The sequence below is a fragment of the Taudactylus pleione genome, unplaced genomic scaffold (assembly GCF_031769625.1).
Source record: "Taudactylus pleione unplaced genomic scaffold, aTauple2 ptg000274l, whole genome shotgun sequence".
Taxonomy (NCBI): Eukaryota; Metazoa; Chordata; class Amphibia; order Anura; family Myobatrachidae; genus Taudactylus; species Taudactylus pleione.
Genome location: NW_028284676.1, coordinates 1,752,422 through 1,775,404, shown reverse-complemented (window position 1 = coordinate 1,775,404; position 22,983 = coordinate 1,752,422). Strand labels below are relative to the sequence as shown.

General features: G+C 43.0%; 1 protein-coding gene across 1 annotated transcript in view; it reads right to left on the bottom strand.

The window, feature by feature from the left end:
- The window catches only part of MSH5 (mutS homolog 5), a 94,400-nt gene that overhangs the window by 24,429 nt on the left and 46,988 nt on the right, over positions 1-22,983 (bottom strand). The window contains exon 14 of the mRNA XM_088481550.1: positions 10,168-10,277. Coding sequence (XP_088337676.1) covers positions 10,168-10,277 — 110 coding nt within the window. The remainder of the gene's footprint in view (positions 1-10,167; positions 10,278-22,983) is intronic.

The window sequence follows — 22,983 nt, the reverse complement described above, 5'->3', positions numbered from 1 at the left end:
CTAGGGTGCTAGAATAATGAGAACCTCATACACTCTTGTAAACAGAGAACAAGTACACCTCCATTGAGAACATAAAAGTGCAGACGTGATGGCATGAAATTAACGTCTCATGGCCAAAGTGTGGGCCAGTAAATCCGGAAAAATCTGGAGACCCCCAGGGTGTCAGAACCTTCTGCTTGCCTGGCAGCTTTCAGAATAAGTTCTTTAATATGAAAGAAATTAATCCTCATTAGGGTATCTCTAGGGAAATTGTAGATCCCCACCCTTGGCTTAGGTAGACGATGAACTCGGTCAATGCGCAATTCTTGTGCAGAGGACGAACGGAGGAGTTTTTGAAATAGCTTGGTCACATATTCTTGTAGTTCCGCAGGGGCAACTGAATCAGGGATACCACGTACTTTGATGTTATTCGTCTCGATCTGTCCTCTAGATCAGCAATTTTATCGCGTCTAGATGATACTTCAGATTGCAACTCAGAATGTGCAGTAAGCAGGTAATTATGTGAGGAGACCAATTCACTCATCTTTCCTTCCAAATGATCAGTACGGCCGCCCAAACCCATGAGTTCTGTTCTGAGTGACTGAACTGAGGTTAGAATGTCAGTGCGGAATGCTGCGAACATTTGAAACATCGATTGAGTGGTTAGTAGAGCCGAGGCATCCAAATCTAGTTCCAACTCAGCTGGCTGTGTGGAGCCTTTATAGAGTGAAGCGACAGGAGTTGGGGAGGGCTTCAGTGATGTAGAAGAGGATGACTTCTGTTTAGACGAGGATGGATTTGAAAATTGGACAGGGGACTGTAACCGCTGTCTTGTCCCTCCACGTTTAGGCGGCATTGTGGTACAAAATGTAATAATATTATATGATAAAGAGAGTAACAGAAGACATTTAGCACTTGGTAGTGATGTGATAGACAGTCCCAAAAGTTTACTGCATGGGTCTCTTCATCCCTAAAAGGGAAGCATTCTGTGACAGAGCAATATAGCTCAAGAGACAGATAGCTGTACAGCTAACACTATAAAATCATGATATAGAGAAATAGAGCTTCCTCAGGCTATCATAAACACTTGGTTGAGAAAGATCATAAATTGTAGTAGATTATTTATCCATGCTCTAATGGAAGTCATATACAGCTCATACATGAGAGGGAGCAGACTCTGTGTAGGAAAAGAGCTGGTGTACAGAGGGGTCTTGTCAGCAGAGAGTTCAAGCTGGAACCTTCACTGGGGGCTGAGAGAAGAGATCCTAGAACCACTAAGCTTAATCTAGGCAGGTAAAAAGCTTGTGCGGGACAAGGCAGCTTTATACTTAGTCTCAATGCCCCGGCAGCAGTGAGTCCCGGCAGCCAGAGATCTCTGTCTCCAATCCAAGATCTACTGCTTTTCAAAAAACAGACGACCGCTCCATTACAGAACAATCTAGGGGGTGGGAAGGACTCTCCGTCATGTGAGGGGGGGGGGGGGGGGTGAATCAAAAATATAGTGTCAGGTTGTAGTCTAGGATTGGGCTTTACTCTCCTCAGCGCCGGTTTCCCCTGACCTCTAGAGGGGTCAGACGTCAGGTGTGGCGGCGAGTGATGCGCTGAGGATTATACCTGGGGTCTGCTAGGACATCTATGTGCTTGCTCCGTGATTTGGTTACTGCAGTTACTATCATGGACGCAGCCATGACAATCTACATCACCTGATTAGCCCTTTACCCAACGATAGTATTGGTTGCTGTCAGCTGATACTATCCTCCAATGGACTGCTACCTTAGGGTATTTAGCTGGACTCCAGACAACAGAAAGTTGCCTGTACAACGTCATTATTCCAGTGTATACTAGATGTTGCAGAGCTCCAGGTTCCAAGCTCCTTTCTTCCAGCGATACTCTCCTAGTGTTTACCCATGGTGTGGGTGTGTACTCAGTACGTCACCAGAGTACTCTCTCTGAAGTGTCATCATCCTATGCCAGTTCTGCGTCTGAAGCCAGTGTGTGTACTTAGGGCCTGATTCAGACCTGCTCATAAGCACTATGCGCTCGCGAGTGAGAAATTCACTTGCTCCGGGGATCGCTACAAACGAGGCGGCTGTCGATGTTGATCGACAGCTCACCCCGTTTTGTAGGCAGGGAGGGGGGGTGGCTGGCCAAACAGAGGCGTTCCCAAAGGAACGCTGCCGTTTGAGGGCAGCCCTACTGACACTACTAGTGATGTCAGTAGTGAGCTTCCGGCTCTATTAGAGCCGGGAGCTCACTGGTGCTTGCGGCAGACGAGACCCTACCACAAGGGTCTCGTCTCAAGCCCGATGGTTGCGACCATCACCTGGCCGCTCGAAAAAGCTGTGGGTGGTCACCCACAGCTTAGCGAGCGGCCAGGAGGCCGTTTTTTTTTTTAAAAAGCGGCCGCCCTGATTCAGAGCGAGCGCTTGCTTTTTGCGAGCGGCTCTGTATCAGGGCATTAGTACGTCATCTAATTACAATCTCCTGTTCCAGTTTTGCGTCTGAAGCTACAGTGTGTGTACTTATTACATCATCCAAGTACAATCTCCTAGTGCCATTCTCCTGTGCCAGCCCTGCATCTGGATCAACAGGGTGTGTACCCAGTACATCACCCAAGTGCAAAACTTCCAGTATCATTCTCCTGTGCTTTCCGTGTGATTGTGTTCTTCCATTTCCCACTTGTGCCGGATACCTGACCAAAGGGCTGCGACCTGCTTGATGGGTGCAGCTTAAACTCAAATCTCGCTTGGAGGGGTCACTGGTGAACACCTCCCAGTAAGTTAGACTCCACGCCTTTGGTCAGGTCTAGCCAACATCTGGTACTTGTGGATGAGGAAGGCATATATCCAGGCCCCTCACCACTGATTCTTTTCTCAACCTGGGTCCACGTCTTCCAATACTTCTACAGAGGACCACCATAGTCAGAACGTGACACATAGGGTTCACTCACCTCCATTACATGGCAAGTTAGTCTTGTGCTATTCTATGCCTAAAATTATTTCTTTTTATCAAGGGATACTGCAATTTACTTGCCGTTTTACCTTCTTTTCAAAATTGTTTGTTTTTATCATCTTATGTCATTTTATTGTCTATACAGTGAAAATGTTTTTATCTGAAAATTGGTTTGTCCATGACAATATACTGTATTTGATGTATAACATTTTTTTTTCATTTAAATAAAATCTATTTATTACACCCATTCATTAATGGACATTCTTTTTTACATGTGACTCACTTGTGGTAAGTAAATAAGGTCTGATCCGTTTGTTCTATTCACATGTATAAATACAGGAGACAACTTTTATTCTATATTGCTCTCTAGTATCAGTGAGTAAAAGACCTGTCCTTTTCATTAAGTGTGTCATAGACACATCCCTTGTAAGTTGGGTGTAATATAAACCCATTTATTATTATTCACAGTGCCAGAGATTCTGTATTTCCAAAACTTCCATGGGACCAACATGGTGTTATCAGAAACACCTTTAAATTTGTTGCCATTCAATAGAAACGCCCCCTTTGTAGTTCAACAAAGATGCCATCATGCTGATTCCATTTTTCCATAATCACTTCCAGCAACGATTAGAGGAATCCCCAAAGGGGAACTGTTACGAACTAAGAGAAATTGCTCCAATAGAGATACTTTTCTAACACGGGAACGCCAATTATGTGAACGATTGAATAAAAGAGGATACAGTAAGAATAAAATAAGATCAGCGGTTCAGAACGTCAGGACTTACCCACGTGAATCATTACTTATTAAAAAGAAGAAATTGAATTTAGAGGAACCAGTCAGATTTGTTGGTACCTTCAATAAAAATTGGCACCAAATTAACACTATTCTACAGAAACATTGGGGGATTCTTCAAATAGATGAAGATCTGAAAGCTGTTTTGCCTGAAAAAGTACAAACCAGCTGGAGAAGAGCTCGGAATTTAAAGGATATTTTAGTTAAAAGTAATTTTGATACCTCTAAGCGAACTAAAATTTGGAGAAAAGGGTCATACCGGTGTGGATGTTGTAAGGCATGTAAATACATGTCACCTAATGAATATTTTTTTGACAAATTTGGTAAAAGATGGACCATTGACAGCTACATCTGCTGTACCACCATGGGTGTGATATATCAACTTGAGTGCCCATGTGGCAAAAAATACGTGGGCAAGACAATTCGACCATTAAAAGTACGGATATTGGAACACGTCAATAGCATTATTAATGCTAGAAAAGATACAGCCAAGTTCAAAATTTTGACATCAGTGGCCAGTCATTTCTTAAAGTATCATGGAGGCTGTCCCTTGGGACTTAAGGCCATTGGATTACAACATGTAACATTGGGAATAAGAGGTGGTGACATTGATAAACAGTTATTGAGAGCAGAAACTAAGATGATTTTTCTCATAGATTGTATCTCCCCAAAAGGTTTGAATGAGAACAACAGCTACTCGTCTTTCTTATGAACTCAATTAATTGTTAGGTACAATCTATGACACTTTGTAAATTCCACCATGTGAATATCTAAAATGTGGAGTATCCCTTATAGACTGTATAATGATAGATTATAGATCAATCTATAATTTTTATTATTTACCTATCCCCAATAATTATAGGCAATGTCTTCATCATGTGTAGGCAATGTACTATGTGGGCCCCTAATTTTGGTGAACCAGTTTTTTAAGATCCTATATTAGCTACAGTAGAGAGTGGAATGAGATTGCCATTTATGATTATCTATTATATTATATATTATTTGGAGATAAGAATACCCATAAGATTTAATAATGGTTTATAATTACAATCTGACATGAAGCACTACTAAGATATAACAAATATTTTATTATTTTTTTATATTTTTTCACATATTAATTTAATTCACGATACACTGCATTGTAATAATACACACATAATCACAATAAATATTATTTTTATTTTATATCAAAAGATTCACTTAATTAATATTTTTTCACATTATCACCTTATATATATTATACTTATCATATATTATAAGATTCACTTAATTAATGTTTTTTTCACACTATCAATATTTTTTGTTTATTTATTATAGGGTAGATTCACTTTAAAGAATTTTTATTTATCACTTTTACACAAAGAGTTTGTTATGTACTAATTGATTTTTCACCTTTTATTTAATGAATATTAGATCAACAAAGTAACTTATTATTGACTAATTTTTGATCACTATTATGTAAATAGGTAGAATTATAAATTATCAATTAATTATTGTTATCATATGTTATTTTGGTGACAAGTTAATAAGATAAGGAGTCTATTTAATTGTAATAATTGAATTTAGTACATTATTAATATATATTATTATTTTTTGGTAAGTTTTCACTAATGTTTAGTTTTAATTATTTCTGTATTATATCTTTATATATGTTATACATATTTATATATGCTGATTCACATTATATTATATATCGATATATTTTAAATTCACTATGATTCATTCATCACTGTATACATGTATCTATTATTCATAGTAATCATATTACACAACTCTACCAATATTAATTTTAGTTCAGTCATGCCGGGTATATATTTATTTAATTTATTTAGGTCATAATTTGTGGGCAGCACAGACGGTGTAATGGTAGCATTACTGCCTCACATCACTGAGGTCGTTGGTTCGATACCCACTACGGCCCTAACTGTGTGGAGTTTGTATATTCTCCCTGTGCTTGCGTGGGTTTCCCCCGGGTTCTCCGGTTTCCTCCCACACTCCAAAAATATACTGGTAGGTTAATTGGCTCCTAACAAAATTACCCCTAGTGTGTGTATGTGTGTATGTGCGCATGTGGTAGGGAATATAGATTGTAAGCTCCACTGGGGCAGGGACGGATGTGAATGGCCGAATATTCTCTGTAAAGCGCTGCGGAATATGTGTGCGCTATATAAATAACTGGTAATAAAAAATAAATAAATAATTGGTATCTTAATTACCTTGTCATATCTATAAGAGCTATTCTACTCTTTATTTGATTACCAATACTATTTTATAGTGACATGAGTATAATTTTACAAGTTGATTGAAAAGTATTAACTGGCTCGCTAAATATGATAACTGAATCAAGTAAATATTATCTATTCTATCATTTTAAAACTATATACGTTTTGCATTAGATAGTGTCCCGACGAGGGATCATACCACGTGATTGGAAAGAACGATGCCATTGGATGCTATACATCTACTTAACCCAGCTGGATATTGAGCTCGGGTTAGCCTTGATAAAGCCTGTCAGTGAAACGTACGTCGGCGTTTCGAATGCTGACCAAGAGGGCGCTGCTCCTTAAAATGTTCTAAATGTATTGTTAATTGTGTATATGTTGTTGATGTTTAGCTGAATATACTTTCAGCCTATAATCAGGACACGGCTCCGGCATGCTCGGGTAGACAGGAATTTAACCTGCTACCTGTGGGGATAATATGCCAAAATAGGACGCTGCTTGTCAGTGTGGAGATCTGTCCGGCATGTTCGAGTATACAGAAATTTGACCTGCTACTTACGGGGATAATATGTTAATATAGGACGCGGCCTGTTAATGTGGCCGACTATAAATATACATTATCAAAACTACCAACAGCAAGTTAAGCTGGATTACCAAGCCTCATAATATGATTTTGGACTGATAACTAACCTATACCCGGGATACGGCTATAGCACGCTTAAATACATAGGGAATTAATCTGTTACATATGGGGATAATATGATAATTATGGTAGCTGTCCTGTGTCATTTTGCTATTTAATTTATTAACTGTTAACCAAGTTACTTGAGTAAGCAAGTCTCTGTATGCCCGACACACTCTTTTGATTAAAGATACTGCCCGCTAATGTGGTTGACTACTAATACATACTATTTAAACCATTAATAAGCAAGATAAGCTGACTTATTAAGCCCTGTAATTAGATCTTAGGCAGGCAACCAACCTATACCCGGGACGCGGCTACAGCACGCTCGGGTATATTGGAAATTAAATTGCCACTTGCAGGGACGATACATCTAATACGGTTGCTGTTCTTGCTAATTATTATTTAGATCATTAACAGCAAACCAAGTAAGTCTAATATCCTGGTCTTGGGCCGATATACCAATCATGGATCGGATAATAAATAGATGTCCTCTTTTTTAAATACGTATGGAGGGGTGATCTGAGATGAGAGGGACACTTTAAATATATAATATATTACAATATAATGTGACATTCAACAATCTTTATATATTTGAGTGAACACGGGTCAATTTGACAACAAATCTCCCAGTCCTTCTATTGTATGATTCACTGTGTCCGTGATTAGAAACAAATGTTTCAAAATGAATAGGAACAAGGTATTTCATTCATGAAGGGCAACACACAGTTTGTGATGTGCACAAGTTAATATTTTGAGTAGGCTGATATATAAAACTTATTGGGGATCAGAACGGAAAGACCTTTCTGTACGGAAGGAAGGAACGATCTGCTAACTAACTATTATTATACACATAACCAATAATTAATGATCCAAATAAACAAGGACTTAATAAATCATACGTTTATGTGTATATACAGTGCGGGATGTGCTGAACAAAGATAGCCTAAGCAGGCCAATACTCAAATTTATTTAGGTCCAGCACGGCTGGGTTTTCCTATATATTTATGTGTTCTCTCTCTTTTTTTTTTATTAACCATCAACATATACACTAACAATAAAAGAGTCATTAATACTCAATATACGTTATGATAAATTTATTTATAGGATAGCAGTTGCCCTTAAGTGTCAGCTTATTTTATTCACATTTTCAAGTTACTGTTTTCACAATATCTTAATATTCTTTATTTTATTGATATTTCACTATAACAAGGTTTTTTAAGAAATCTCAATAAAGGTTATGTTTTATTTTATACGAATTACTCTTTGTGCGCCTATATAGGACTATCTTTCTCCTTTCGAGGAATTTGTGTAATAGATTCCGGATGAAGGACATGCTTTCCAAGAAAATCGGCTTCCCACCTTACCACCCCTAGTACAGTTACCCCAGAGATCGCTGGAGGATTCTAAGGGATAAGAGGATCCTTCTTAAATAGGCATCCCTATGCAAAGCATCAGAAGCTTTTGCCAGAGGGGTCTGCATAAACTTGGATGATTTACGAAGTGCACCACTCTCAAACAGTAAACCTTGATTGTTCAACCCAGTGCACCACAAAGGGCACTCAGCACTCCTCTTCTCCATACTCATGGGTAGTCTCTGTCGGTCTCGTGTAGTACTGTATGTGTGGGGGTTGGTTTTTTTATGGGAACTTTACTTTTTTGTTTCTATTTGCACTAAAAATAGATCAAAAAGAATGATTTTTTTTTAAATAAAAGGTTTTAGGGGGGTCTTACTGAATTTATTTTAACATTGTGCATATTTTTTATTCCTTTGGAATAATAGAGAGGAGTCTTAGGAACCCTATTCCATTATTCTGGGACCGATGGGATGGCAAACTTGCCAGTCTGGAGATCCCAATTTATATATTTAGTTATATATTTAGTTTAGCTCCCCAAGCCTGGTTGTGTAGGGCAGAGTCCTATTGCTTTTCAGTGTGAGGCTTACAGGCTGTACAAGAGGATGGCATTCTGATTTTTGTACGAGGGGATGGCATTCTGATTTTTGCACCCATAACCCCCTAGAGACAACCTGGTGAACGCATATTCATTTGCTCTTATAGATGTGGATGTCTAATACCCCTTTCACACTGCAGTAAAAACCCAGATTATTGCCGGGTTAACCCAGGTCACGGCTCGGTGTAAAAAGGTTTCCGGAAAAAAAAATCCAACCCGCGTAGCTACCACCCTATGGTAAGCCGGTTTACCGGGTGCTTGGAGATGATATAATCTCCAAGTGCCAGCATAGGAGAAGCCCCGGCAATAACCCAGGTCCAGCCTGCGGTGTGAACGAGTTTCAAGCCCTGTGACAGGGCTTGAGACCCATGTTCAGTGACCCAGGCTGGACCCGGTTTTTATCAAAAGGGTATAACACTGGGGTTGGGGGTTCTATCCATCATCACTTACTTTTCACCTCCTACTCAAATGTACTTCCATACTAAGCTCAGCATATTGGTTATTCACATATTGTAATACACAAGTTAACCACTAAGTGTCAGCATTTAGTTACAGAAAAATGGCTTTGCAAGTTTAAAAATATATGTAAAATGTACATCATGTAAGTGCCTATGAAAGTATACAAGGATACTTAGGGAATTATAATCAAAAGAGCAGAAGACATTTTCTATGTTATGTTATGCACTGACTTCCGCAACTGCACATTGCGACCAGTAAAATTGCTAGTTTTTCCTCGCAACCCGTAGATGTGTGCAGGAAAATTTGTGACGTTAAGCTAGCGCAATAGTCAAAAATGTGCGCCTCCGAACAGTGCGGGTTGTTCGGTGGCACATCTCCGCTAACTGAATCACCCTGATTGGCTACTGGAGAAAAATGTGCTTGTTTATGTAAAGTAACATTTAAAAAAAAAAAAAAATTACTATATAGGTAATTTCACTAAATGGCTACAAAAATACAGACAATGCTATAACAATTTAAACTTTTTGTAAGTCTTTTCTAGAAATGTACCGTTATAATGTGTTAATGTAAATGAGGACACGGAGGACTGTCTGGAGGTAAGGGATATTTTACAAAATACCTATACCAAATACTTTAGGAGAGGTAACAATTTTGATTTAAATAATAAAACTCTTCCAATGAATATTCATTTGCTACGTATTTTATCCTCTTAGCCAAAAGTACATTTATGAGCCAATGACATAAGTAAACCAATGATCTAAAATGAGTTTAAATTTATCTCCTGCATTATGTAAATTACACTTAATTGTTTTCTGGCGGCAATAAACCACATGCTAGTTTTAATTGCAGTCATACTGTAGGCAGAGTTAAGGATTGCTTCCAAAATTTAGCATTTATGCTTTCAGCCGCCTGAATAATATATTCCGCTGCGTGTGATACGTTAAATTGCATCTGTGTGCGCTGGAGATTTCCTTTCAGTACCTCAGGGATGAAGCACCCATTGCACAAAGGTGACTAACTATATGCTAGAACTGTAGTGGATGTCTTACACAAGGGCATGTTTATACTACACCTATGAAAAACAAAATTTCCTCCATTCCACTCCAGCACCTCTTGGTTTTGCTCACCAGGGGGATGTAAATGACACTACAGGAGGGTATCTGAATATCCAGGGTCTCCAATTCATTGCGCGCAACCTCAGTAAGAAAGTCTGGCAGTCCCTGCATCTTGCGTTTCTCTGTCGTATAAGAGAACAGAATATAAGAACAAAAGTCCCCTTAATGGGCACACAGGGCACACTTTACATCTACACTTAGGGGGAGTGGCATAACTAGGGTATTTGGAGCCCAGGGCAAATAAAAAAACGGAGCCCCTCCCCACAAGGTGTGTGCGCCGAAGGTATGCGCGCTGAAACCGTGGGCATGGCCACATGCCACTAGGGGCGTGACCACTGGAAAAAGGGGGCGTGGCAACATGGCACACCACTGTTTCTCATCACTCTGGGAACATTCCTTTCCATATGCACCTTAATGCCCCAAGTAGTAGTGTCCCTCTTGCAATGACCACTGTAATAGTGCCCCTTATGCAATGTCCCCAGTAGCAGTGCCCCCTGTAGTGCCCCTATACAGTGCCTCCAGTAGTGCCACTTATACAGTGCCCCCAATGCAGTGTCCCTTATATAGTGCCCCCAGTAGTAGTCCCCCCATGCAGTGCCCCCAGTAGTGGTCCCCCCGATGCAGAGCCCCCAGTAGTGCCTCTTATATAGTGCCCCCTGTAGAGGTCCCCCCTATGCAGTGCCCTAAGTAGTAGTCCCCCCTATGCAGTGCCCCTTATATAGTGTCCCCAGTAGTGGTAGCTCCTATGCAGTGGCCCTTATATAATGCCCCCAGTAGTATTTCCCCCCCCCCATGCAGTGTTCCCAGTAGTGGTCTCTCCTATGCAGTGATCCCAGTAGTGGTCTCTCCTATGCAGTGCCTCCAGTAGTGTCCCTTATATAGTGCCCCAGTAGTGGTCCCCCTATGCAGTGCCCCCAGTAGTGGTCCCCCCTATGCAGTGCCCCCAGTAGTGGTACCCCCTATGAAATTCCCCTTATATAATGCCCCCAGTAGTAGAACCCCTATGCAGTGCCCCCAGTAGTGGTCCCCCTGATGCAGTGCCCCTTATATAGTGTTCCCAGTAGTAGTCTCCTCCCCCCCAACAGTGGCAGACAAAAACAAACACATAAAAAAAAAAAAAAACACTTACCCTCTCCTGCACCCGCCGCCGTCATCTGCTCTTCCGTCCTCCCGGGCTGGACCGCTCTGCATTATGGCAGAGACGTCATTACGTCTCTCCTATCACCCACTGCGGGACCCGGAAGATGGAGCTCATGAGTTACGGCTCCGGCAGTGGGCGCAGCAGTCAATGAGTGTCTATCTGACACTCATTGGCTGGCTGACAAAATAAACACACTGCTGCCGGGTTGTATGAGTGGACTAGCCGACGGCCGTGCAGTCCGCACTACACTGACCACCCGTGTCCTGAACCACGGTCGGTGGCCTGTGAGTTCTGTGATTTTTTAAGTATTTATTTTGCAGTGGAACTACAGGTACCAAGCGGGCCCGTAATGCCCCGCATGCTGGTACTTGTGTTTCTCCAAGTACCAGCATGCGGGGGAGGCTTGCTGGGACCTGTAGTTGCAAAAGATAATATTTTTATCTCTTTCAATCGCACCACACTTTACATAATCAACCCAGCACCCACCGTTCTAGGGGTGTCAGGGATAGTCTTGGGCTCTCAGCCTAGGCCTGTGGTGCCCTGGAGAGGAGGATCCCTTTATTGGGGGAGGAGGGGCTCCAGCTCTCCCCTGCCTGGGCTGACTAGTGGTCAAGGGTAATGCATTGGCAGGGGGACCCTGTGAAAGGGTTCCCCTTGTTGTGGCATTACCCCCCCCCCTCCATAAAAAAGTTTGGTGCTGGTTATGGAAATTACAGGGGACCCCTATGCTTTTCCCCCTGTATTTCCAGAACCAGGACCGGATCAGAGCCTAGTGCTGGTTGCGCTAAATGCAGGGGACCCCTACTTCGTTTGTCTCCTGTATTTTGGCAACCAGGGCTGGTTCTGAATAGCTTGGTGCTGGTTGTGCTTTTTGCACACAGATCCGTGTGTGCAGAGTTGTCAGTGATAGTTAAGTATGTTCATATGTCAAACTCGAATTGAAAAAGGTGTTCTGTTTGAGATTTCTATTTTGCGTCTTTTGCTGACGATTTGCACTATATATCGTCCTTTATAATGAATACGAATCCTTAGTAAATTTCCAGGTCCTATTGATGTCTATGGCAAAAGGCTGCTGAGTTGGACCGATGGTGTATGTGTCCGAAAACATGTTACCGTCCGAGTTTCAGGTGTTCTCGACCGATATTTCCTTTTCGAATGGAACAAAGTAGGAAGAGTTTAGCCTTTAGAAATTCCAAATATACAGTGCACGGCCGATATTGCCTCAATCGATGTCATTCGAGCTTAGTAGATTTGCTCCTAGGAGTGTGGCACTTGGCTATGATATCACAGGCCCAGCGTCATGTTCCAGTCTCAGGAGGAGAGGATCCCATTCTCGCCTCTAGCCAGCACCAAATATAATTGGTATATCTGTCCGATGGCGAGTATATCCGCTGTCAGACCCGAGCAGCAATCATCGCATCTTTTGGGCACACTGAAAGATTTCTCATGCTGGACTGAGCGATAAGCGCTGCTCGGTCGTGGGCATGCACTGTACAATTATTGGCCCAATCTGCCCAATATCGCCGGATCAGCCGATTATTGCACTGTGTATAGCCGCCTTAACTGACAATCTAGAGTTACACATGTAATTTGGAAATCATGAAGTGTGAGGGCCCCCGGGGACCATATTTGAGAAACAGTGATATACCGTGCCTTGCAAAAGTATTCACCCCTCTTGGCTTTTTACCTTTTTTGTTATATTAGAACCTGTAATTTTTATTTTTTTTTAATCTGAATTTTATGTGATGGATCTGCACAAAATAGTCTAATTTGGTGAAGTGAAATGAGAAAAATATATAGAAAAAAGAATCTTTGTAAATAAAATTCTGAAAATTGGCATGTGCATATGTAATCACCCCCTTTGCTATGAAGCCCCTCAAAAGTTCTGGTGCAACCAATTACCTTCAGAAGTCACATAATTAGTGAAATGAAGTCACCTGTGTGAAATGTAAGTGTCTTATGAGCTCTCAGTATAAACACACCTTTTCTGAAAGGCCCCAGAGGCTGCAACATCACTAAGCAAGAGGCATCACACCATAAAGACCAAGGAGCTCTCAAAAAAGTCAGGGAAAAAGTTGTTGAGAAGTACAATTCTGGGTTGGGTTATAAAAAAATATCCAAATCTTTGATGATCCGCCGGAGCACCATCAAATCCACCATCATCAAATGGAAAGAACATGGTACCACAACAAACCTGCCAAGAGAGGGCCGCCCACCAAAACTCACAGACCAGGCAAGGAGGGCATTAATCAGAGAGGCAGCACAGAGACCAAAGGTAACCCTGAAGGAGCTGCAGAGTTCCATAGCAGAGACTGGTGTATCTGTGCATGTGACCACAGCCGTACACTCCATAGAGCTGGGCTTTATGGAAGAGTGGCCAGAAAAAAGCCATTACTTAGTGATAAAAATATGAAGACACGATTTGAGTTTGCCAAAAGGCATGTGGGCGACTCCCCAAATGTATGGAGGAAGGTGCTCTGGTCAGATGAGACTAAAATGGAACTTTTCGGCCACCAAGGAAAATGCTATGTCTGGCGCAAACCCAACACATCCCATCACCCAAGAACACCATCCCCACAGTGAAACATAGGGGTGGCAGCATCATGCTGTGAGGATGTTTTTCAGCAGCAGGGACTGGGAAACTGATTAGAATCCAGGGAAAGACGGATGGTGCTAAATACAGGGATATTCTTGAGCAAAACCTGTTTCAGTCTGCCTGTGATTTGAGACTGGGACGGAGGCTCACCTTCCAGCAGGACAGGCTAAAGCAACACTCGAGTGGTTTAAGGGGAAACATTTAAATGTGTTGGAATGGCCTAGTCAAAGCCCAGATCTCAATCAAATTGAGAATCTGTGGTCAGACTTGAAGATTGCTGTTCACAAGCGGAAACCATCCAACATGAAGGAGCTGGAGCAGCTTTGGCTTGAGGAATGGGCAAAAATCCCAGGGGCAAGATGTGGCAAGCTTATAGAGACTTATCCAAAGCAACTTGCAGCTGTAATTGCCGCAAAAGGTGGCTCGACAAAGTACTGACTTTAGGGGGGTGAATAGTTATGCACGCTGAAGTTTTCTGTTATGTTGTCCTAAATGTTGTTTGATTCACAATATAAAAAAAAAACACCACTTCACAGTAGTAGACATGTTCTGTGAATGAAATGATGCACACCTTCAAACAATCCATTTTAATTCCAGGTTGTGAGGCAACAAAACATGAAAAATGCAAAGGGGGGTGGGTGAATACTTTTGCAAGGCACTGTATATGATTGTATGTGCCTGGATACTGTCATTAATAAATAAGTCACATTTACCATGTAAAATACATTTAAACACAGAAGCAAATGTAATTTTAAAGTACTAATTAAGGCCATGATTCAGAGCCGGACGCTCTGACAAGAGTGCTCGCTCTGAATCAGGGCCGTCCTTCTTACCTTTTGGAGTGGCCTCCTGGCCGCTTGCATAGCTGTGGGTGACCACCCACAGCTATAGCGAGCGGCCAAAATGATGGTCGCGGTGGTCAAGACCATCGGGCTTGCGACGAGACCCTGTGGTAGGGTCTCGCTGCCGCAAGCCCAGGAGTGCTTTTGGCTCTATCAGAGCCAAAAGCACTCCCACTGACATCACTAGTGATGTCAGTGGGGCCGGACCCAGACGGTAGGCGTACCCATGGGAACACCTCCGTCTGGGCAGCCACGCCCCCGGCACGCCCACCAAAGGGGGCGTGCTGTCAATCACCATCGACAGCACGCCTCCTTTGGTGCGAGACCCATAGCGACGGCTTGGCCGTCGCTATTCGGGTCTCGCGCATGCGCACGACGGAGCTCCCTCTGTCGTGTGCAAGCGCACTAGGGCAACATCGACCCGCTTGCGAGTGCTCAGCGCTTGCGAGCGGGTCTGAATCAGGCCCTAAGTTCAATTAAACACAAACATCAGTTGTCTTTCTCTTTAAAAAAAAAAAAAAAAAAAACAGAGTGGAATTTGTTTTTCTGCCAAAATTAGTGAAAGGAATCAAAACACACCCAAAACTGCTGCTCATCATCATCATCATCATCAATAGTATGTTTTTGGGGTTGTGCATGTGTAAGATATACACCTCTTGACTGGCGCATATATGTCTTTATTGTAGTCTGCATAAGACTAATTTGCATGAGCATCCCCTAACTGTACTTGCAAATTGCATATGAATCTACTGCGTCATATGTCTGTAATACCCCTTTCACATGTATAAGCCAAAAACCCAGGTGTTTTGCATGTGAACGTGCATAGACCCGCGTCTGGCATATGTGTGAAAGGTCCAATCTGGGTTCACAATGCAGGGTCCTTGACCCTGGGCGCTATCAAGGTTTTTCCAGTGACTTGCAACCCGGGTCGATGACCTGGCTCAAGGCTGAAAGGTGCGACTCGGGTTTTGATGACCCAGGTCATACCTAAAAGAAATTTTGACTGGCCGGGGACAGTAGTGCTTGGAAATGACATCAAGCACCCAAGCGTCAAGCACCCACTGAACGCCAGAAGACCCGGGTCACTGGAAGACTTTGGTCCAGTGTGAAGGGTGACGAACCGGGAATAACCCGGGTCATCACCCTTGTGTGAAAGGGGTAGTCCGGCTTCCACCGTGCTCAGTATAGCGGGTCCAAGCCGGGATTTTATATCTGAAAAAGGTATAAGAATGTTTTGTACCCATGCGCAGTACTAAAAGCAGAATTTCTGCCAAAAAAAATGTTAATGTGCTCTTGTGTTAGAGCTTGGATATGTGTTCATTTTTATCCCATATTGGCTGGAGAGCCATATATTAGTTATATGCAGATATGTATTATGATATATTAAGAAGAGCAGACTCAACTAATCACACATTTCATTAAGATTATTAGTTTTTTCTATTGAGTCCTCCATAATTGCTCAGATTGGATAATGCAGTCAAAATGAAGACTGCAAAAATATTGAAAGATTTGTCATATCAGTATTCAGAACGTTTGCCATATAACGAAGAAAAAATTGCTTTTATTGACCTGCTCAGACATTTTGGTTTTATGACAGCATGCATCAGAAACAGCTGTGCACAGCAAACTGCAGGCCCATGGCTGGAACTTTGTAAGACTCCATGTGCTGTGTTCTCAGGGCCTGATTCAGACCCGCTCGCAAGCGCATAGCGTGAGCCCCGGAACGAGTGAGAAATTCACTCGCTCCGGGGCTCGCTACAAACAGGGCGGCTGTCGATGTTGATCGACAGATCGCCCCGTTTTGCAGGCGGGTCTGGTGGTGGCTTGCCAAACGGAGGCGTTCCCAAAGGAACACCTACCGTTTGGGGGCAGCCCCACTGACATCAAGAGTGGTGAGCTTCCGGATCTATTAGAGCCGGAAGCTCACTGGGGCTTGCGGCAGACGAGACCCTACCACAAGGGTCTCGTCGCAAGCCCCGATGGTCGCGATTGTCGGGACCATCGCGACCATCACCTGGCCGCTCGCTAAAGCTTAGCGAGCGGCCAGAAGGCCGGTCAAAAAAAACGCCCTTCAGACCTGCAAGCTGCCTCCGGCAGCGAGCGGGTCTGAATCAGGGCCTGTGGGCCTGATTCAGAGCCGGATGCTATTTGCGGACGGTCGTTCTAAAAAAGGGGCCGGATATTTAAATAGAGTGCTCGCTCTTTGCGGTCTGTTGACACCTCTATGTCTGAGCGAGCGAACGAAACATGCGCTCGCTGTTTTGTAAAGACGCCCCTTGGCCACTCGCATCATACGTCATCTCCGCTATTTATTAGATTAATCGAGTACATCGAAAGGCGTATGAACTGCTCGCTATTCTTGTGGTAGCATTTTCCTACCGCAATCATGCGAGCAGTTCAGGCTAAAAGACAACCAAGTGACGTGGTCGATGACGCTGCTTTGTTAATTATGCACACCCTTAAAACGCCCGTTTTGACCGTTTGGAACGTCTGCATTCGGATCTCCACTCCCCGTTTTCAAGCACCTTCCCCTGTTACCACCCACAAACGCCTCATCCTGTCACTCAAACTAGCAGGCATTCGCTATTTTGCAAGCACACGATTTCCGACCGCACTGACTGGTTGGCGTATGCAGATTACAACCCATACGCATGCGCAAATGTGCGAACATCGCTCGGAGCGAACAAGCGGATGCTTACGAGCGCCTCTGAATCAGGCCCTGTGTTCCGTGAAGTAAATTGCAAAAATCTATCCAAGTGCACTGGGAAGAGGAATGCATGAGAAAACTGCTTCAAACATAAGTATATTGAATTCATGAACCAATTTGGGATTAGTCTGAATCCAAAGACATTTATACTAAATATTTGGATTTAGTAGAAATTAGGCTGTTATAGAGCATATCAATCTGCCATTGGAAACTTTTAACAGGATTTTTGCATCAATTGGATATCCATATACTGTATATTATGTTAAAACAAAACAAATATTGCCAGTGGTGTAGTATATTGTAATAAATAAAAATACAAGTGCCGGCAAAAACACAAGTACTATGCTTATCTTAGTATCTTGAGAGTTTTTTCTGAATTACTTTTTATCCAAAGGTGACTAAATGTGACATCAATCATTAATATATGCCGAAAGATACCGGTGTAATAATAGTGAGGCAAACATACTAATGCTCATTTTAATGACTATTTACTATTAGTATATACTATTAGTATATATTACACACACTCTAAAATGGCCTATACATACACAATAGTAGCATAGATGATATAATACATATGGTGATACATTGTAACCTTTGCTATTGGGTGTGTGTAGTATGTCCCAGGCTATGCCTACTGTATTGTGTAGGAGCATCTCTACCTGCTCTGTAATATGTGTGCGTATTTGGTCTCCTTGGCAAATTGCATTCCATTTGTTACCTTGGGTATGCCATGTTTCTCACAGTGATATCTATTGTGTATGTGTGGGTGTATCCCAGTAGGTATATTCTTTGTTGCCTTGTGTCTCTCGTGTGGGTGTGTTTGTGTGGTATGGGTGGTGGTATGTCTCACACTACTGCCTATTGTGTAGGTGGCTGCCTTCTAATGTGCTGCAAACAGGATGTGGTAAAACTCCACTTTGATACAAGTATACCACAAACACCATACAATATGATACACAAACACCACTGATAGTATTACCCAAAGGTATCTTACAGATCATTTAGGTAGTATAACTCCTATCTCAACTACATCTCTCATTCTGCTCAGTTATACCATTTCTAATCACGTTCTTTGTTGTTATCACCATTAGTCATTTCACGCTGCGCAGCCCATGGATCCAGCATATTTATCCCAGGACACACAATCAGTATACTCTATAGGCAGTTTACTCAATATTTATATTCTTCCAACAGGTCTTGGAACTCGTCCCATTCTCAGATATTACTGCAAGATGACAATAAGAAGGAGGATGGCTGTAGAATACAAACTGGAGTCAATTAATCTACAGACTGGCTGGAATGAATACTTTGGGGTAAAACACAAACTGATATTGTGAGACCTCACATATTCAACAAAGAATAAAACAACAATATATACTGTTTAAATCCGCCTCTTTAGTAGACCGCTCTCCAGAATAGAAAACCTCTGTATCTGTGGCCATTCCTCCAAAGGCCTTATTTTATGTCTTTGCTGTATTATGCTCTTCTGACAATTTCACTGATGTAAGAGCCCAGGATAAATCCAAATGGAAGAATGATTCTGGTACGGCCTTGGATGCTTAGGGTTGGTCTGACAATTGGCATTTCCTTGCTAAGTCTTCCATAAATGTCTATATTAATAGAGAATGCATATAAAGATTCTTGTTTAGATGTGCTGGTATTTTCCAGAGGTCCTGGATGCATGTTGGATGATCTGTGGGCAATTGGGATCTTCGCTGCCTATCTGGTGAAGCTTCACCAACCATCAATACTTATTGTCACACATCTTCAGCCTGATCTTCATTGTCTCTGGTGTCTGGATTCCAAGTGAACAGAAACTTATTCTCCTTCTCCTGCCCATCCCCAATTTCTCCAAGCACTTAAAATTGATAAGACATATCACAAGCGCAGTCACATACCAGATAGCAGACCTACTGTACTGGAGGATGCCCCTATCGCCGACATCTCAATGGTACACAGTTACTTCTGGAATGTATTACGTGATGCTCCTCTGTTACTTTTCATAGTTTGGGCACCTTGGACAATAAGTCCCTGTTTGTTATAATTATTAAAAAAAAATATGAAAACTGGAATCGCTGTTTCTGGCCTATGGAGGTATAATAATGCCCTCACTTTTCTACAGAAAAAGAAAATTATCCCTATGTAAGATGTACTAGCCTCCATGCGCGTTAAACAGCTCTTCTAGTCGCGCCATGACGTGGTGTGTGACTCAGTAGCACCAAGCGCCTTTTGTGCGACTTTTTACCTTCAAATGCATCTCATTTACACAGCGATGCGAATAGATAGCACAAGCAGCTTCTGCTGATTAAAATTATATGCAGCATGTCTATGTTCTCTGTGTATGTCTGCGGGTGTATCTGCATGTGAAACACTACGTTACAGCATTAGCGCACGCAGGGGGGGTTTCTAAGCACCCAGAAACCCCCCTCATGACGGGCCACTTTTTCTTATTTTAGAGACAGAGACAACCTTGTCTCCGTCTACCAGCCGCGGGCCACTCTCTATCGGAGCTGCTCAGCTGCCCGGCCACTGCACTGCATGTTTGGTAGCGGCTAGGTCCCCTTCAGCTACCGGTTAGGGTTAGCTTTCAGTGCTTCCACGTCAGGTGGCTTTCATATCACCTGACGCGGAAGCGCTGACAGCTGACCCGGCAAGGTCCGGGCAGCACGCCGCCTTCACAACACAGACCTTCCAGAGTGAGCCTGGGGGAGGATCGCTGCCGCCCAGCAGTCCGGCACCTAGGAGGACGTCCGCAGCTAGCAGCAGAGCCCACACATCAAAGGAAAAGCTGCTGTGAGTATGCTATGTGTGTGTTTGTACTTTGTAAGTATGCTGTGTGTGTATGCTTCAGCATGTGTATGTATGGTGTGTGGAATCTACAGTATGTGTGTATGTACTGAATGCTGTGTGTGTATGCTATGTGTGTGTGTCTCGCATATATACAGTGTTTGTGTATATATATATTTACACACACATAAACACGGTGTATATATATATATATATATATATATATATATATATATACACACATACACACATATATATATATTAGAAACCCCCCACTAAAAATCCTGCGTTTGCCACTGGTTACAGTGTCAGCGGCTGTACCACTGTGAGGTAGTGTTTCGCATGCAGATACACCCGCAGACGCCCAGAGAACATAGCTGCATATCATTTTATCATGCTTGTACTATCTATTCGCATCACTGTGTGAATAAGACGCATTTGAAGGTAAAAAGTCGCAGAAAAGACGCTCGGCCCTACCAAGTCATACGGAGCTTATGTGTGGCACCATTTGTAGTGCATGAAGGATAGATGTATGTGGACACATCTGTAAGTTTTTAAGGAAAGGAGAGAATAGCCTCTGTACATATCACACGGAGAGAGGAGAGTGACAATGCTGACCACTGTGTGAGGTAAAGCCCATCAAGGAGAAGATTAATTGCAGAAGATATGCAGATATACGCACCTCCCCTATTGGCCCAGTTCAGACATGGCACTGTGCCATAGGACAGGTTCCTGCCAAGAATGTCTGTGCCTAGTGTATCAGTAGAAGCCCCCATCTAACCACTGTGCTGGTCACCTGAGGATGATGGGCTGCAGGACTCAGGAGGGGTTGACTACTGTAAGCCCTGTCTCTTCCTATATAGAGAGTAGGTGTTTTAGTATTCACTTTCCTGGAGAGAGGTCAGATGACAGCAACATAACAGTAACAATAGTTGCTTAAAACACAGGGTTCCTTGACCAGGGCTGGATTAAGGTTTTGTCGGGGATACAAGGCAACGTGTGGGGGCCCTACCAATAAAGTTGCGGAAATGATCTATTGGACATGTTATTAAAATGAATAACGTTTTAAGTTAGTTTTGTGTTTGTTACTTACATGATACACTGGACCTCATTCAAACCCGGTTGCAAGCGCTGAGCGCTCGCAACCGAGTCGATGTTAAGGCCCTGCGGCCGCACTGCGCGTGCGCAAGTTCGGAGCAAGAGAGAAACTCTCTCGCTCCGGAGTTCACAACAAAAGGGCCGGCTGTCGATGTTGATCGACAGCTCGGCCCGTTTTGTAGGCGGGGCGGCTACACAAACGGAGGCGTCCCCGAGCGAACGCTTGCCGTTTTGTGAGCAGCCGCACTGACATCAGCAATGATGTCAGTGGGGAGTTTCCTGCTCGATCAGAGCAGGAAGCTCCCTGGGGCTTGCGGTTGCCGAGACCCAACCTTAAGGTCTCGTCGCAAGCCCCGATGGTCTTGACCATCGCGACCATCAACCTGGTCGGTCGATAAGCTGTGGGTGGTAACCCACAGCTTAGCTAGCGACCAGGAAGCTGCACTAAAAAAAAGAAGCGGCAGCCCTCATTCAGAGAGAGCGATCACTTCTTGCGACCGCCTCTGAATGAGGTCCACTGTCTGGCACTGACATGGACATGGAGCAGCATCACATGCAGGAGTGAGACCGACATGTCCCTTTGCTATCTACAAAGTACTCCCCCCCTCACACCACCACCACCACCAGCTCAACTCACGTGAACCTTTTCCTTCCATGTTCCTGTAACATAGTTTTAAACATAAGGTCCCCCAATCTTTTTTTTTAATCTTTAATTCATACTCCCAACTCGATATTAAGATTATTTGCATGTATTATTAAACCTTATAGTGACCTCTAGTGGTAAATTTGCATATGTCACAGTTGTTTCACAATTATTTACCTGTGTGCAGCAGATTTCAGCCAACTACATGTCTGTATCTATGCACAACAATAGGGAGAAAGGACAAATGTACATTTTGGGATTTTTGGGATCACTTTGGTTTACTGCACAGGTTCTCAAACTCGGTCCTCAGGACCCCGAACAGTACATGTTTTCCAGATCTCCTCACAGAATTACAAGTGAAATAATTAGAACCACCTGTGGATCTTTTAAAATGCACACCTGCTGGGTGACCTGAAAAACAAGAATTGTTTGCAGGTCCTGAGGACCGAGTTTGAGGACCACTGCTTTACTTTTTTTTCCATCACATGGTAAACAGTTCACTGTCAGTGCTCAGTGATTGTAACCATAAGGCTGCCATCAGGGGGTATTACTAGTCCTGCGGGGTGGACAACCAGTCATCATTACGACGCTGCATGGGCAGAATTAATAAATTGCAGCACCTTCTCCCCTTTCCTGTCTGACTGAGCAGCATCCCAGTATTCTTGCAGATTTACACTGACATCCACTTATATAGAACTGCAAACATAACTTTACAGGACGGCATTAGTCATAGAGCAAGGAGTCAGACTTTACCTGAACATTTCCGCACCATGATTTACACAGCTGTATGGTGGCCTGTTGGGACAATCTCTATCCTGGCACAAGACAGTGCAAAAGGAGACCAGCCCGGGGAAATAGATGCCAACCAGTCCACCTCCGGCCCACCCTGGTGGGGGCTCCCTGTAAGCGGCGTGACGACTGAACCATGAGCCCCAGTGGTAATCCGGTATTGTCCTTGTCACTGACTTTGTGGAAGTAACTAGGTAAACCCTTTGTTAACCATCACCTGCA